The sequence below is a fragment of the Camelina sativa genome, chromosome 3 (genome assembly GCF_030686135.1).
Source record: "Camelina sativa cultivar CO46 ecotype springtype chromosome 3, ASM3068613v1".
Taxonomy (NCBI): Eukaryota; Viridiplantae; Streptophyta; class Magnoliopsida; order Brassicales; family Brassicaceae; genus Camelina; species Camelina sativa.
The window spans coordinates 10,866,054-10,877,847 of NC_141882.1; the positions used below are offsets into that span (position 1 = coordinate 10,866,054).

General features: G+C 33.5%; 2 protein-coding genes and 1 long non-coding RNA gene across 3 annotated transcripts; 2 read left to right on the top strand and 1 right to left on the bottom strand.

Annotated features, from left to right (window-relative positions):
* The first annotated feature begins 511 nt into the window (after window positions 1-511).
* Window positions 512-2,055, top strand: LOC104776687 (AP2/ERF and B3 domain-containing transcription repressor TEM1). The gene has a single exon (XM_010500793.3). The coding sequence runs from the start codon at window positions 782-784 to the stop codon at window positions 1,868-1,870; it is 1,089 nt and encodes a 362-aa protein (XP_010499095.2). The 5' UTR covers window positions 512-781; the 3' UTR covers window positions 1,871-2,055.
* Window positions 2,056-5,163: 3,108 nt separating this feature from the next.
* LOC109132257 (uncharacterized) lies at window positions 5,164-6,267 on the top strand. Its single transcript, XR_002037506.2, has 2 exons — window positions 5,164-5,720; window positions 5,812-6,267. It is a non-coding gene; the product is annotated as an uncharacterized LOC109132257 (long non-coding RNA).
* Window positions 6,268-8,082: 1,815 nt separating this feature from the next.
* Window positions 8,083-10,069, bottom strand: LOC104776688 (transcription factor HHO3). Its single transcript, XM_010500794.3, has 4 exons — window positions 9,466-10,069; window positions 8,773-9,381; window positions 8,599-8,675; window positions 8,083-8,489 (listed from the first exon to the last, which is right to left on the bottom strand). Exons 1-4 carry the CDS (start codon window positions 9,587-9,589, stop codon window positions 8,226-8,228), a joined length of 1,074 nt encoding a protein of 357 aa, XP_010499096.2. The 5' UTR covers window positions 9,590-10,069; the 3' UTR covers window positions 8,083-8,225.
* Window positions 10,070-11,794: the final 1,725 nt, after the last annotated feature.

Sequence of the window (11,794 nt, forward strand, 5' to 3'; positions counted from 1 at the left end):
GCTTGCTATTACACATCGCCCATGACTCATATTTTTGTTCTATCTCACAACGAGTCAACTCTACTACAATTATTTTACATATCTATCTTAACTACTATTCATCTTCATTTTTGTATGGACCATTCGATTTTCGGAAACTTCTTTTCTCTAAAACAAAAAAAAAACATATACAATATCGGACGAATTGTCAAATATGTTCTTTCTTTAGCCCATGCTTAACGCATCAATTCAAGAGTCTCATTGATATATAGTGTTATAATTATTTTTGTCTCTTAGTAAAAATAATCAAATTCTTTATTTCTAATATATTATAATAATCTTCATGTTTCTCAATGCATTTGATATAGACTCCCTATAGTATATTATTATTACCGTATAAAGAACTAAACATAGCAAAAAAAACAACATAAGAAACAAAAGGACTAATTAAAAGGTACCAAAATTAGTACGAATATGTAATAATAATAGTATATACAAAACAACACTAATACCCATATGTTGTTATTGGACTCTAGTTCCCACGAAACTTCCTCTACAAAACATAATTTTGCCATTCTTGCAAGACTTGACCCTACTCTTCTGCACCCTTTTTCTCTTTTTTTTTTTTTTAACCTTTCTTCTTCTCTAAATCATTTAACCCACATTTTAACATTTATACATGCACTTCCCATGTATATATATACTAGTCCAACCCCATATCCTCATAAAGCAAATAAACACAAACCCATTTCTTCATTTTTCTTATTTCCTCTCTTAGACAACAACAAAAAATAAAAAAAAAATGGATTACAGCTGTGTTGTAGACGACAGTAGTACAACGTCAGAGTCTCTCTCCATCTCTACTCCGAAGGAGATGATGAACAAACTCTCTTCTCCTCCTCCGTCGACGACGACGCGTCTTTACAGAATGGGAAGCGGCGGAAGCAGCGTCGTTTTGGATTCAGACAACGGAGTCGAGACCGAGTCACGCAAGCTCCCTTCTTCCAAATACAAAGGCGTCGTCCCTCAGCCTAACGGCAGATGGGGTGCTCAGATTTACGAGAAGCACCAGCGTGTCTGGCTCGGTACGTTCAACGAGGAAGAAGAAGCCGCCACTTCTTACGACATCGCCGCCAGGAGGTTCCGCGGCCGCGACGCCGTCACTAATTTCAAATCTCCGACGACGACGGACGCCGAATCTGCGTTTCTTGACGCTCACTCTAAAGCCGAGATCGTTGACATGCTGAGGAAACACACTTATGCCGACGAGCTCGAACAGAGCAGACGGAAATTTGTTAACGGTAACGGAAACCGCTGTGGGTCGGGGACGGCGGTGTCATCAAACGACGCTGTTTCGAGAGCGCGTGAGGTTTTGTTCGAGAAGGCTGTTACGCCGAGCGACGTCGGGAAGCTGAACCGGTTGGTGATACCGAAACAACACGCGGAGAAACATTTTCCGTTACCGGCGATGACGACGGAGACGGGGGTGAGTCCGTCTCCGGCGAAAGGTGTGTTGATTAACTTGGAAGACAGAACAGGGAAAGTGTGGCGGTTCCGTTACAGTTACTGGAACAGCAGTCAAAGTTACGTGTTGACCAAGGGGTGGAGCCGGTTCGTTAAAGAGAAGAATCTTCGAGCAGGTGATGTGGTTTGTTTCGAGAGATCTACCGGACCAGACCGGCAATTGTATATCGACTGGAAAGTCCGGTCTAGTCCGGTTCAGACTGTGGTTAGGCTTTTCGGAGTCAACATTTTCAATGTGACGACGACTGGTCCATCAAACGACGTCGCAGTGGAGTGTGGTGGTGGCAAGAAGAGATCTCGGGAAGATGATTTGTTTTCGTTAGGGTGTCCCAAGAAGCAGACGATGATGATTAACAACATCTTGTGACAATTTCCATTTTTATATATTTGTTTCTCTTTTCTTATTTTTCTATTAAAATTGGCAAGTTGTAAATTAGGACAAGACAAGAAAAATGACAACTAGACAAAATAGTTTTTGTTTACATCTACTAATCTAATTTAGGGTTTGTTTTTCACCCTCTCTCAAATATTATGATATGTGTTTAATTTCTACCTTCAATCTTATTAATTATACCAATCTTAATTTATTGCATATTTGTCAATTAATTGGAATACATTTTGTTTGGAGTATATAATCCCACTAATATTTATGCATGTACATGTACTTACATATATACATTATTGGAGAAAATATCTTATATGATCGATCAAACAGAATAATTTATATAGTTAAATGTCAACATGTCCAATAAGAAAACGAGGGTGAGATACGAAAAATCTATTTATGTGGTTGAGAGATGCTTTAAACGGAGAACAACAACATCGATCGTTCAAAGATTTATGTACGTTTGGTTGCTTAAACTAAGTTTAAAAGAACTGTTTTCGTGTACGGTTTTGTGGAAAACACTGACCAAAATAATTAAGAACATGCACGGGATCTAAATTCGCGGTTTTAGAACCATTTGATATATATTTAATACAAGTACATGATCTCGAAGTTGATAATTGTTTGTCTTATGCCGTATGATTCATGCATCTTGTTTATTTCACGAAGTATAGTTGTTTTTTAAAAAAGAGAATCAATTAGATCTTAAAGTTATAGGCTACATAAAATATATGTGCAGTCGACACTGGTTCATGTACTGCTTTTCCTATAATGCAATAATCAACCACAGCTTTTAGTTTTTCTAACATTTACCGGACGCTGCCAATATATTTTATATTCACTCTAAGGTTGAAATATTTTGGTAAGTTGATGTAAGTACGTTAACTGTAGTCAGGTTCGAATAGCAGAAAGAAAATAAAATCTAAATTTACTTGTAATATGAATTTGTTATGTAGTACTAAAACCTTAACATTAATTGTGAAATAAAGATGGATTCATTATTAACAAAAAAAAAACTATTTTCCCGATTAATCGTAAAACATGATTAAATTTTCTAAAACATGGTTTCAATAAAACCCAAAAAGTAGATAGAGTAAAAGCAAAATAGTCGACTCTCTTGTTGTCTTGTTGAATATCATTGCTCTCGTGACTTAAAAAGCCCATAACGTACACAGCCCATGATTATTAACGTTTGTGCAAACTAGAAATCTAAAATTTGATATCTGAGTTGAACCATTCTGACCTTAATTCTTCGTCCAAATATTACATGAGACATCAAAATTAATCTGAAAGTCTAAAATGTAATACAAAAAAATATTATACCTGGCGTTATGGAATCTCAACTAAGCAAAAGCCTTGAAACGTTTTGACATATTGTAAGTGTTCATTCCTTGAGGAGTTCAACATATCACATTTGCTGTCAACATTTGGTCGAACCATAACAGCTAAATACATTACATTTTGGATTTAACCTTTACTAGTATAACATAAACGTATCGGCTCCCCTTCAACAGAAGATAAGTTATACATCTTAATGTTGCATATTTGATACTTGCATAAGTAGTTTTCGTTAATAATATCTACAAGGTTAATATCAACAAACTTTTGTCTGATGAGGTATTGTAATCTATTAGAATAGTACCGTGTTATAGCATCAGTTAAATTTTATTTTATACAATTTTTGTATATTTTATATTTTTAAAATAAATTTTTAATATATTGTATTAGTTTATGCATATGAAGTTATTTAAATAATGTATGTTTTACAACATGACTTGAATGTCATTATAAGATATAATTTTGTAAATTTAGTTTTAAAAAGTTAGATGTTATACTATGAGTAATTTAATATATGTTAAACTTTTTGTTTTAATGTACTTGGTTTCTTAAATTTTTTTCATATTATAGTGACATATTATTTACCCGTGCTATAATAAATCAATTAGAGTGTTTATAATTTGTAAATTTTTGATTTATTAAATACCAAATTAAACTATTTTTTAAATATTTCAAATTAAATTATTTAAAATATTTACTATAGTATATAAAATTATATAATTCAACAAAAAATATATATATAATTGAATTTAAATATTCAAATTTTGACCCATTAGTCAAAATTTTAGTTAAATAATATTTATTAAAAGAATAATATTACTAAAGCTTGAATATCTTATAGATTGAATAATTTATATTCATTTTTACAAAATTCAAATTATGGTATATCCAAAAATGAAACTATTATAGTTATGATAAATAATATGATAATTTATTTGTTTTACAAAAATAGAATCATATAAAGATAATAGGTGAATTATAATGATAAGTAATAAATTAATATGGTAAGTTAGATATCAAAAGATTTTATTTGAAGAATAATTTAAGGCAATTGATTGATAATCAAGTCAAAAGATTTTAGTTAGATATCAATTGATAATCAAGTCAATCCGTAAATGATGAGTATACTAATAATACATTGCTTAAACCCGTCTAAATTATTAATGTTTTAATTTTATAACCAACTAATAACTCATATATTTATTATATAGTCTATCAAAAAGAGTTCATTTACTTCTGATATAATAAAATAGACATAATGTATTGGATGCGCAAAATTGTACTCTTTATTTTTGGTTTTTATTAAATTATAATGAATTGGATGCGCAAAATTGTATATTTTTTTTGTTTGAATTGATGGTATTATAATGACATACATGTTATTTGACTTACGTTGGAACATCAACAAATGACGTTGAAGACAACTGAACAGTGAAAAGAGAATTGTCCCCAAAGAATGAAATGATCTAGAAATGTCGCTGTTAATTTTACTACGCGGTTTATGTGCAAATCGTCATCTGTTATTTTCATGATATTATAATTAGAGAAATATAAACATAAGAAATTTGTTACCTAGTATATCAAACAAAAAATTGATATAGATAACAATGTAACAGATTACTAATGTAATGACTAATCAAATTCTTTTTATCTCTCAATTTTTGGTTTATTTCCTCAATAATCAATATAATGTGCATATATCTTTGTCAAAGCATGAGGTCTTTTTGTGTCATAAAAGATACTCACCATTTTATATTCATTTTCAAACAACACAACCGATTCTTTTTTTTTTTCTGAAGGAATATATTAGTTAATAAAGTCCACATGTTACAAGATATGATTTCCTAAACTTCTACACTTAATCGTTTAACCGATGGGCAATCTAACCAAAAGCCTCCTCGAGATATCAGCCCTATACCAAAACCCAAAATTTTTAAGGGAAGCCTACTGAAACAAGAAGAGGATTAATAAACCCTCTCATTCTCAAAAACATTGCTTAACCAATAGGGATGACCAGTCGCTACATAGGATTGCAGGCGACAGTCTTCAGTTACACTTTTGGCAATGAGAGTGGCTCCTCTATTCGCCGAGGCATCTTCAATTACAAGTCTCCAAAATATAATTCTTCCCAGAACTCTCCATATCTCCGATGCTTGGTAGCGGAAAGAAGGTCAGGCATTTGGTCGTAGAACAACACCAACAAGCTGCACATCCTCTAAGGCAAAAATTACATGATTCATTTTATGGTTGTGCATACATTCTATTGCCCAAACAGAAACACATAAACTTGCCTCATCTCTAGAGTTAACCTTGTTAAAAGCTCTCCTGCTATTAAGTAACACATTCCCTGTGTTATCTCTTAAAACCCAAGAACCACCAACCAATCTATTTCTCTTTGACCAAGAAACACCAATGTTGCATTTTAACCAGCCTCTGACCGGAGGATTCCAAGGAAACGAAGAAACCGACCTTATAGAGAGATCTGTCTGACAAGGTAATAAGTTTGTAGTATCGACTTCATTATGTACCTCCTGGGCAATAAACCAATCATTGACATCTTGTTTTATCTTCTGAGCCGATTCTAGAGGAGAGAAGCTTTTACCTTCAAAAAACAAAAGGTTCTGGTTTTTCCATATTCTCCACATGATCCATGGGAAGATTCTTCTTAATGTGAGAGGCCATTTTAAATTATCCTTGTTGACAAGGAAGTGTTGAATGATTGAGAACACTGAGGCTACCGGCATCGCTCCACTAAGCATCTTCCATAAGAAGATCTTAATTTTTGGTTCAGTATGTAGTTTCCACATCTGTTCTTTAAGGGGATTAACAGAGGATTGAATAGAAGCTTCCAACAATAGAGGATTGTCTTTTGTGTTTACTGCTAGCCAATAAGCTGATTTCACTGAGAAAACCCCACTTTTGTTATGATTCCATGTCCGAAAGTCTTCTGAGGAGGCAATATCTGCACGGAAGATATATATTTGTATATTCATTTAAAATAATACTAAGTGAATGAATAAAAGTAATATACGTCTAATAAATTAGTCTGTTAAACTTCACCGGGCCCATTGTTTTACCAACTTATATGTTTGCTATTTAAAAAAAATATTAACTATTGCAATTGACATTTACCTAATTAATTTAGTAGCGAGATGACTACAGTACCTAACTAATTAACTTTCACTGGGATCGTATAACTAACTAATTAAATAGATACAACTGGGATCCCAAACAAATGACAGTTCACCTGCCACCTCAGCAAATTTTAAGACCATGCTATAGATGAGTGTGTCAAAGTAATTTAGAATCCATTGACTCACCCCTAGTGACTACAGTATATAAGATATAAAAAAGAAACAAAAATGTTATTGAATCAATGAAAGTGGATACTAATGCTATTATTTTTGTCACAATTTGTTTGGGTTATTAAGTGAAGAGAAGGCTGACAATCTTGTCTACATTTAATTTGCAGAAGAGAAGATTCAGTTTTAAACACAAAAATATCAAATATCAAATATCAAAACATATCTTCATACATAAATAAAGTATAGGTGATGCCATGGTTAGCTGTATTTGAGGTAGAGGGAGGGCCACCCGGCCTTTAGGAGAAGGCAAGGGTCAGCTTTTGTTAATCCAACCTCTTTTTAGAAGGGGTGTTTAATGCAAATTTAAGACATTTGAATCCGATGATTTATCTCCTGATTACATGGATCACTGTCTTAAGAATTTAAATTAAGAACTTAAAATAGTCTTCTGAACTAAAAGTAGGCGCTGAATTTGATTTGGAGTAATTTTCCACTTTTTTGTCAAAAAAAAAACAGTACGTTCACCAAAGATATACATGAATATTTTTATTTAATGTCCCAAAACTCAATAAATATTTGATTCCTGATGTATTTTGAGATATATAGTAGTGGGGGTAATGAATAACAAAACTCTTATGAAGTTAATATGAAAGTTAAAAAGTTTAAAAAAAAAAAAATGTTTTAGATGGAAGTTAATATGAAAGTTTATCTTTAAAGATATGTTGTTTTAGATGGATGATTTTATTTATTTTAAGTTTTTAACAGATCATAGGAATCAAAAACATAAATCACACTTCTGAAACGTTGATGGATATATGCATGTTAGAAACAATCTCTTTAACGTTTTTACCTTTTAATAAATGATTCGTCTTAAAAGAATAATCTTATTCACAATAAGATAACTTTAAAATGGTAGAGAATATCTAAAACTCAATAGAAAAAAAAAGAAAGAAGAGAATATACTTTGGACAGCACATATATCATATTTAAAAACCATACATACAGTATGTGTTTTTTTTTAATAAGGAATCATTTTTTCTTGTGATTCCTCTAATCAGTTGCAAGAAAAATGACAAAGAAAATATGCTTCTTTTAAAAAACAAAAGAACCAGAATATTCGGCCACGGGGACCATACACACCTCAAAATGAAAACAAACGCAAAATGGAATTTTTAGAAAAATTCTACCACATCACATTATTTGATGATTTTCAACATTAATAAAGAATCTGTGTAGGTCGTTTAAATAATCACCGCCTCGGAAGAAAAAAAAAATGATTATGCTTGTCTCTCTTTTAATGGTCTTTGGTCCATTCTTTATGAACACGTTTCCACGTGGACCGTTTTATGAAAGCGCGTTACTACTAACCACCACCACGGCACCACCACCATGGATCAGGCAAACTAAACATAAAATTCTTACGTGTTAGTATAATCTTCTTTTTTAATGTAAGATAAACAACTATAATTTACAAAATCGGATGTGAAATTGTTATTTACTCGAACGATAAAAAGACATACATCTTACTTTTATTGTGTGTAAATATATCTGTAACGAAAAAAAAATATATATATATCTCTATCGTTTACAGTTTATTAAAAAAAAAAATTAAACCTAGCTAGAATGAACATTCTTGGTGTTACAAAACAATATTTATGAAGAAACGAATTCTTTAATACAAAATCGGGAACTATTTAGGAAAGAGGAAGAAGGTGTTGTGTGTGTGTTGAAGAAGATGTTGCCGGCGATTTGCAACGATGGCTACTTCTCTCTCCCGACGGTGAAGATTGCGGAGGTGGTTGTGTAGCTATAGGAGCGTAAACTCTAGTATTCGTTGCACGATCATGCGACGACGGCACCCAAATGCCTTCCACTACCATGAACTGTCGTTGTTGTTGATTTTCTCCGCCGTTGGTTGATGACGGAGTAGCTGGTCTTCTTGTGTGCAATCTATATTTCTGTTAAAAATCAACAAACTTCAATATAAGTATAAGTTATATATGGAATTATGTAACTATGAATCTATGATTAGCGAGAGAACGTAACATATATGATTCGTGTTGTTACCTGTAAATGGCTTTTAACTTCGTCATTGGTTAAACCATCGACCTTCATGAGGTCTCTAATCTGCTTAGGTGTAGCAACTGCATATATCGCAATAAAACAAAAATGAATATATAATTACTTACTAATTGTTATTATCAAATCTTGATACGAACAATCTAAGCATTTAATCTTTACCATGTGATCCTCCGAGCTGTTGAAGCGCGTGCAAGAATCTCCTGTGTAACTCCGGAGACCAGCAACGTCTCTGCTTCCTACTGGATTGAGATTGTTTGAGCTGATCAAACTCGCTTTTACCTCCGACTGTTTCGGCCGTGGAGCTAGATGTCGTCGTAGGCGTAGGAGTGATTGTTTTTAGCGGTTGAGGAGAACGCTCATTAGCCTTAGGTTTGTCTTTTTGAAACGGTTGAAACGCACCGGCGTTGTTGCGTTTGACCTCAATGACAGCCGCAGCCTTCTGCTTGTTAATGACTTGATGATCATCCTCTTTAGGTTGTGGATCTGGAGATTGGTTCCATAGCTGAACAGATCTAAGCCAATCTGATTTCTTCTTATCACCGTTATTTTCATTGTTCATCTTAATCTTCTTCTCATCAGCTCCATCTCTATCGTTTTCATGATCAGATGAAGATGGTGAACTCCACTTGATTGGGATAAACTCTTCAAACACAGCAGCACCACCACCGCCGCACTCGCTCGTTGTCCGCTCAGAACATTCTGATTGGCTACGAACATGTTCGGACATAGAGGACGATCCCGATAGCTCCTTCCGACATGACTCGATCGCTATATATAAAAATATATATACAATTAAGAAACAAGAATTGAATGAAAACGAAAAAGAATATCAAAAGTGCATATATATATTACCTTGGGTGACAAGCTCTAAACAGAGAGGAAGCTCACGCTGAAAGACTAGAATCTTTTTGTGTTCTTCTTCAAGGGCTTCAACATATTCATGACATCTCTTCATTTTGTGGGCGTAAACGTCCATACCACCTCTCTTAAGATCTAGCTAAAGACTAGTGACAGATCATATAAATATAGAGAGAGAGATATGAAGATTGGATCTAAAACGAGAGAAAAGAGAATAAGCTTGACGGTCAAGTTGGGAAGTTTTATGGAGAGAAAGAAAGAGAGAGAGAGAGAGAGAGAGAGATGATAGAATTGGTGTCTAATCAAGGTCGGGCCGTCGCGTACCTAAAACCGAATCTTTTGATGTTTTTAAAAAAAAAAAAAGTTTAGAAAGATTTATTCGGATTTGTGGGAAATGGGTAGAATAGTAAAATAGCATAATGATATTTTAGGATATGGGGGGTTATTGTTTGGATGATTCATATATACAAGAGGGAATATTCTAAAGGGATATGGGATTCCTTACCATATTCAATCACATCTGGCGATGACGTCAGCATTCTCATGACGTTGAGATAAGAACGACGACTCCATTTCGAGTCATTTTAGTATTGTAGTTAGTAGTAGTAGTGACCCTTCCGTTATTTTCTCCCTATTATAGAAATATACACATGATTTTGTTGTATCTTAAAGATTAAACAAACGAGGGAAGAAGGAGAATATACTAGTACGTACCCACCATTATAGATTCCATACGTTGGACGTTGTATAATTTTTTTTTTTGTATTATATGAAAGTTTGACAAAAAGGAATCCCAACGCACACAAATGTAAAGATGTAAATAGAAAACCAATAATTATATTATATGAAATGACATTTTTGAATAGAATAAAAGAAAAAGAACAAAAAAAAGAAAAGAAAAGAAAGTAATCTGCAATTCTGCATACTTTTGTGAGAAGTGGAGGAATATTCCTTGGGTGTAGTAGATGAGAAAATAAGAAACAAAAATGGAGAAAAAAAATGTGAAGGGGAGAATCTTTGAAGAAGAGTGACATTCACACGATTATTATTATTATTATTATCGATGTATATCCAGATCGCGTTTCCTCTTTAATTAGTTTTGACCCTTGACGTTACCGAAGAGCCACCTTCCTTACCTGCCCGCACCAACCTATATATTTTCACGCGCTTCGGTCTGCGTCGTTGTGTGTTTTCCTTGTGTATTCTTCAAAGGTTCATGCAAATTCTCGTGAATATACCTGACAGGCTGACACGCCACTTCTTCGCCAGTCTTTAAATTTACTAGTTGTGGGAAAAAAAAGAAAAAAAACACAAACTTAATTCTCATTTTCTCGTCAAATAAAATATCCAAAGTTTATGCAATTGTTGTGAGAGCTTCCTAAAAATGATGGGCGAGAATAATTGTGGCTTTAAGGAAACTTGTACGAGAGGCTGTAAAAAGCGTGAATCAATTGAAGAATGATATCAAATCTTAAAGACCCCCAAAGGCAGTATATAGTATAGTGGTTTTTTTTTTTATATTGTTGCAAATTAAAACATAGTAGAAGGATACTACAAATGTATGAGTACATTCTAATGGCGCTTTTGTCGACCAAGACATAGTAGTAGAATCTCGCCCTTTTTTTTAATATGCATTACTACTATACATGATCATTAACACCCAAAGTTTTTCATTTTCCTCTACCTCTCATGTAAGCGTATTGAACAGTGAACAAGAGCTTTGCAAATACATACAACAATTTTCCTAATAGTTAATCAGTTGACAGTTGTGATGAATCATCTCGAGTTAGAGATCATGTACATGATGCAAAAGACCACCAACATTCTTTTAGATAATATCAGGTGAAAGTTGCTCGTTTGTGTTCTCTGACAAGCTCAAGTTTCTACAACATTTTATGGCATTTCAGGATATGTTGCCTGTTGCGCCCTGGTTACTATTGCTAGTTACCATGTCAACGAGAAGACCGACGTCTACAGCTTTGGAGCCGTCTTATATGACTCATCTACTCCCTAAAAATTCATTGACATCAATTACGACGAAATATGAAAGTAAATCTTCTTGCCCACTAGATCACTGAAGACAAAAAGTAAATCAGACTAGAGAAAACTAGATAAAAAGAGATACAACCTTTTTAAAGGTTATGCGGCCCATGCCTAAGTTTTGGACCAGACTTCACAATGTTTATCATGGCCTTTACTTGTTTCAAGTTCCGGACCAATTACAATGTGCATATACAAAATGTTTCTTTTTTCTTGCTTAACAACACATAAACTTTGATTACTTCAAGAGTTTACAAGACAAGCTGATAACGTTGTTTTTGCA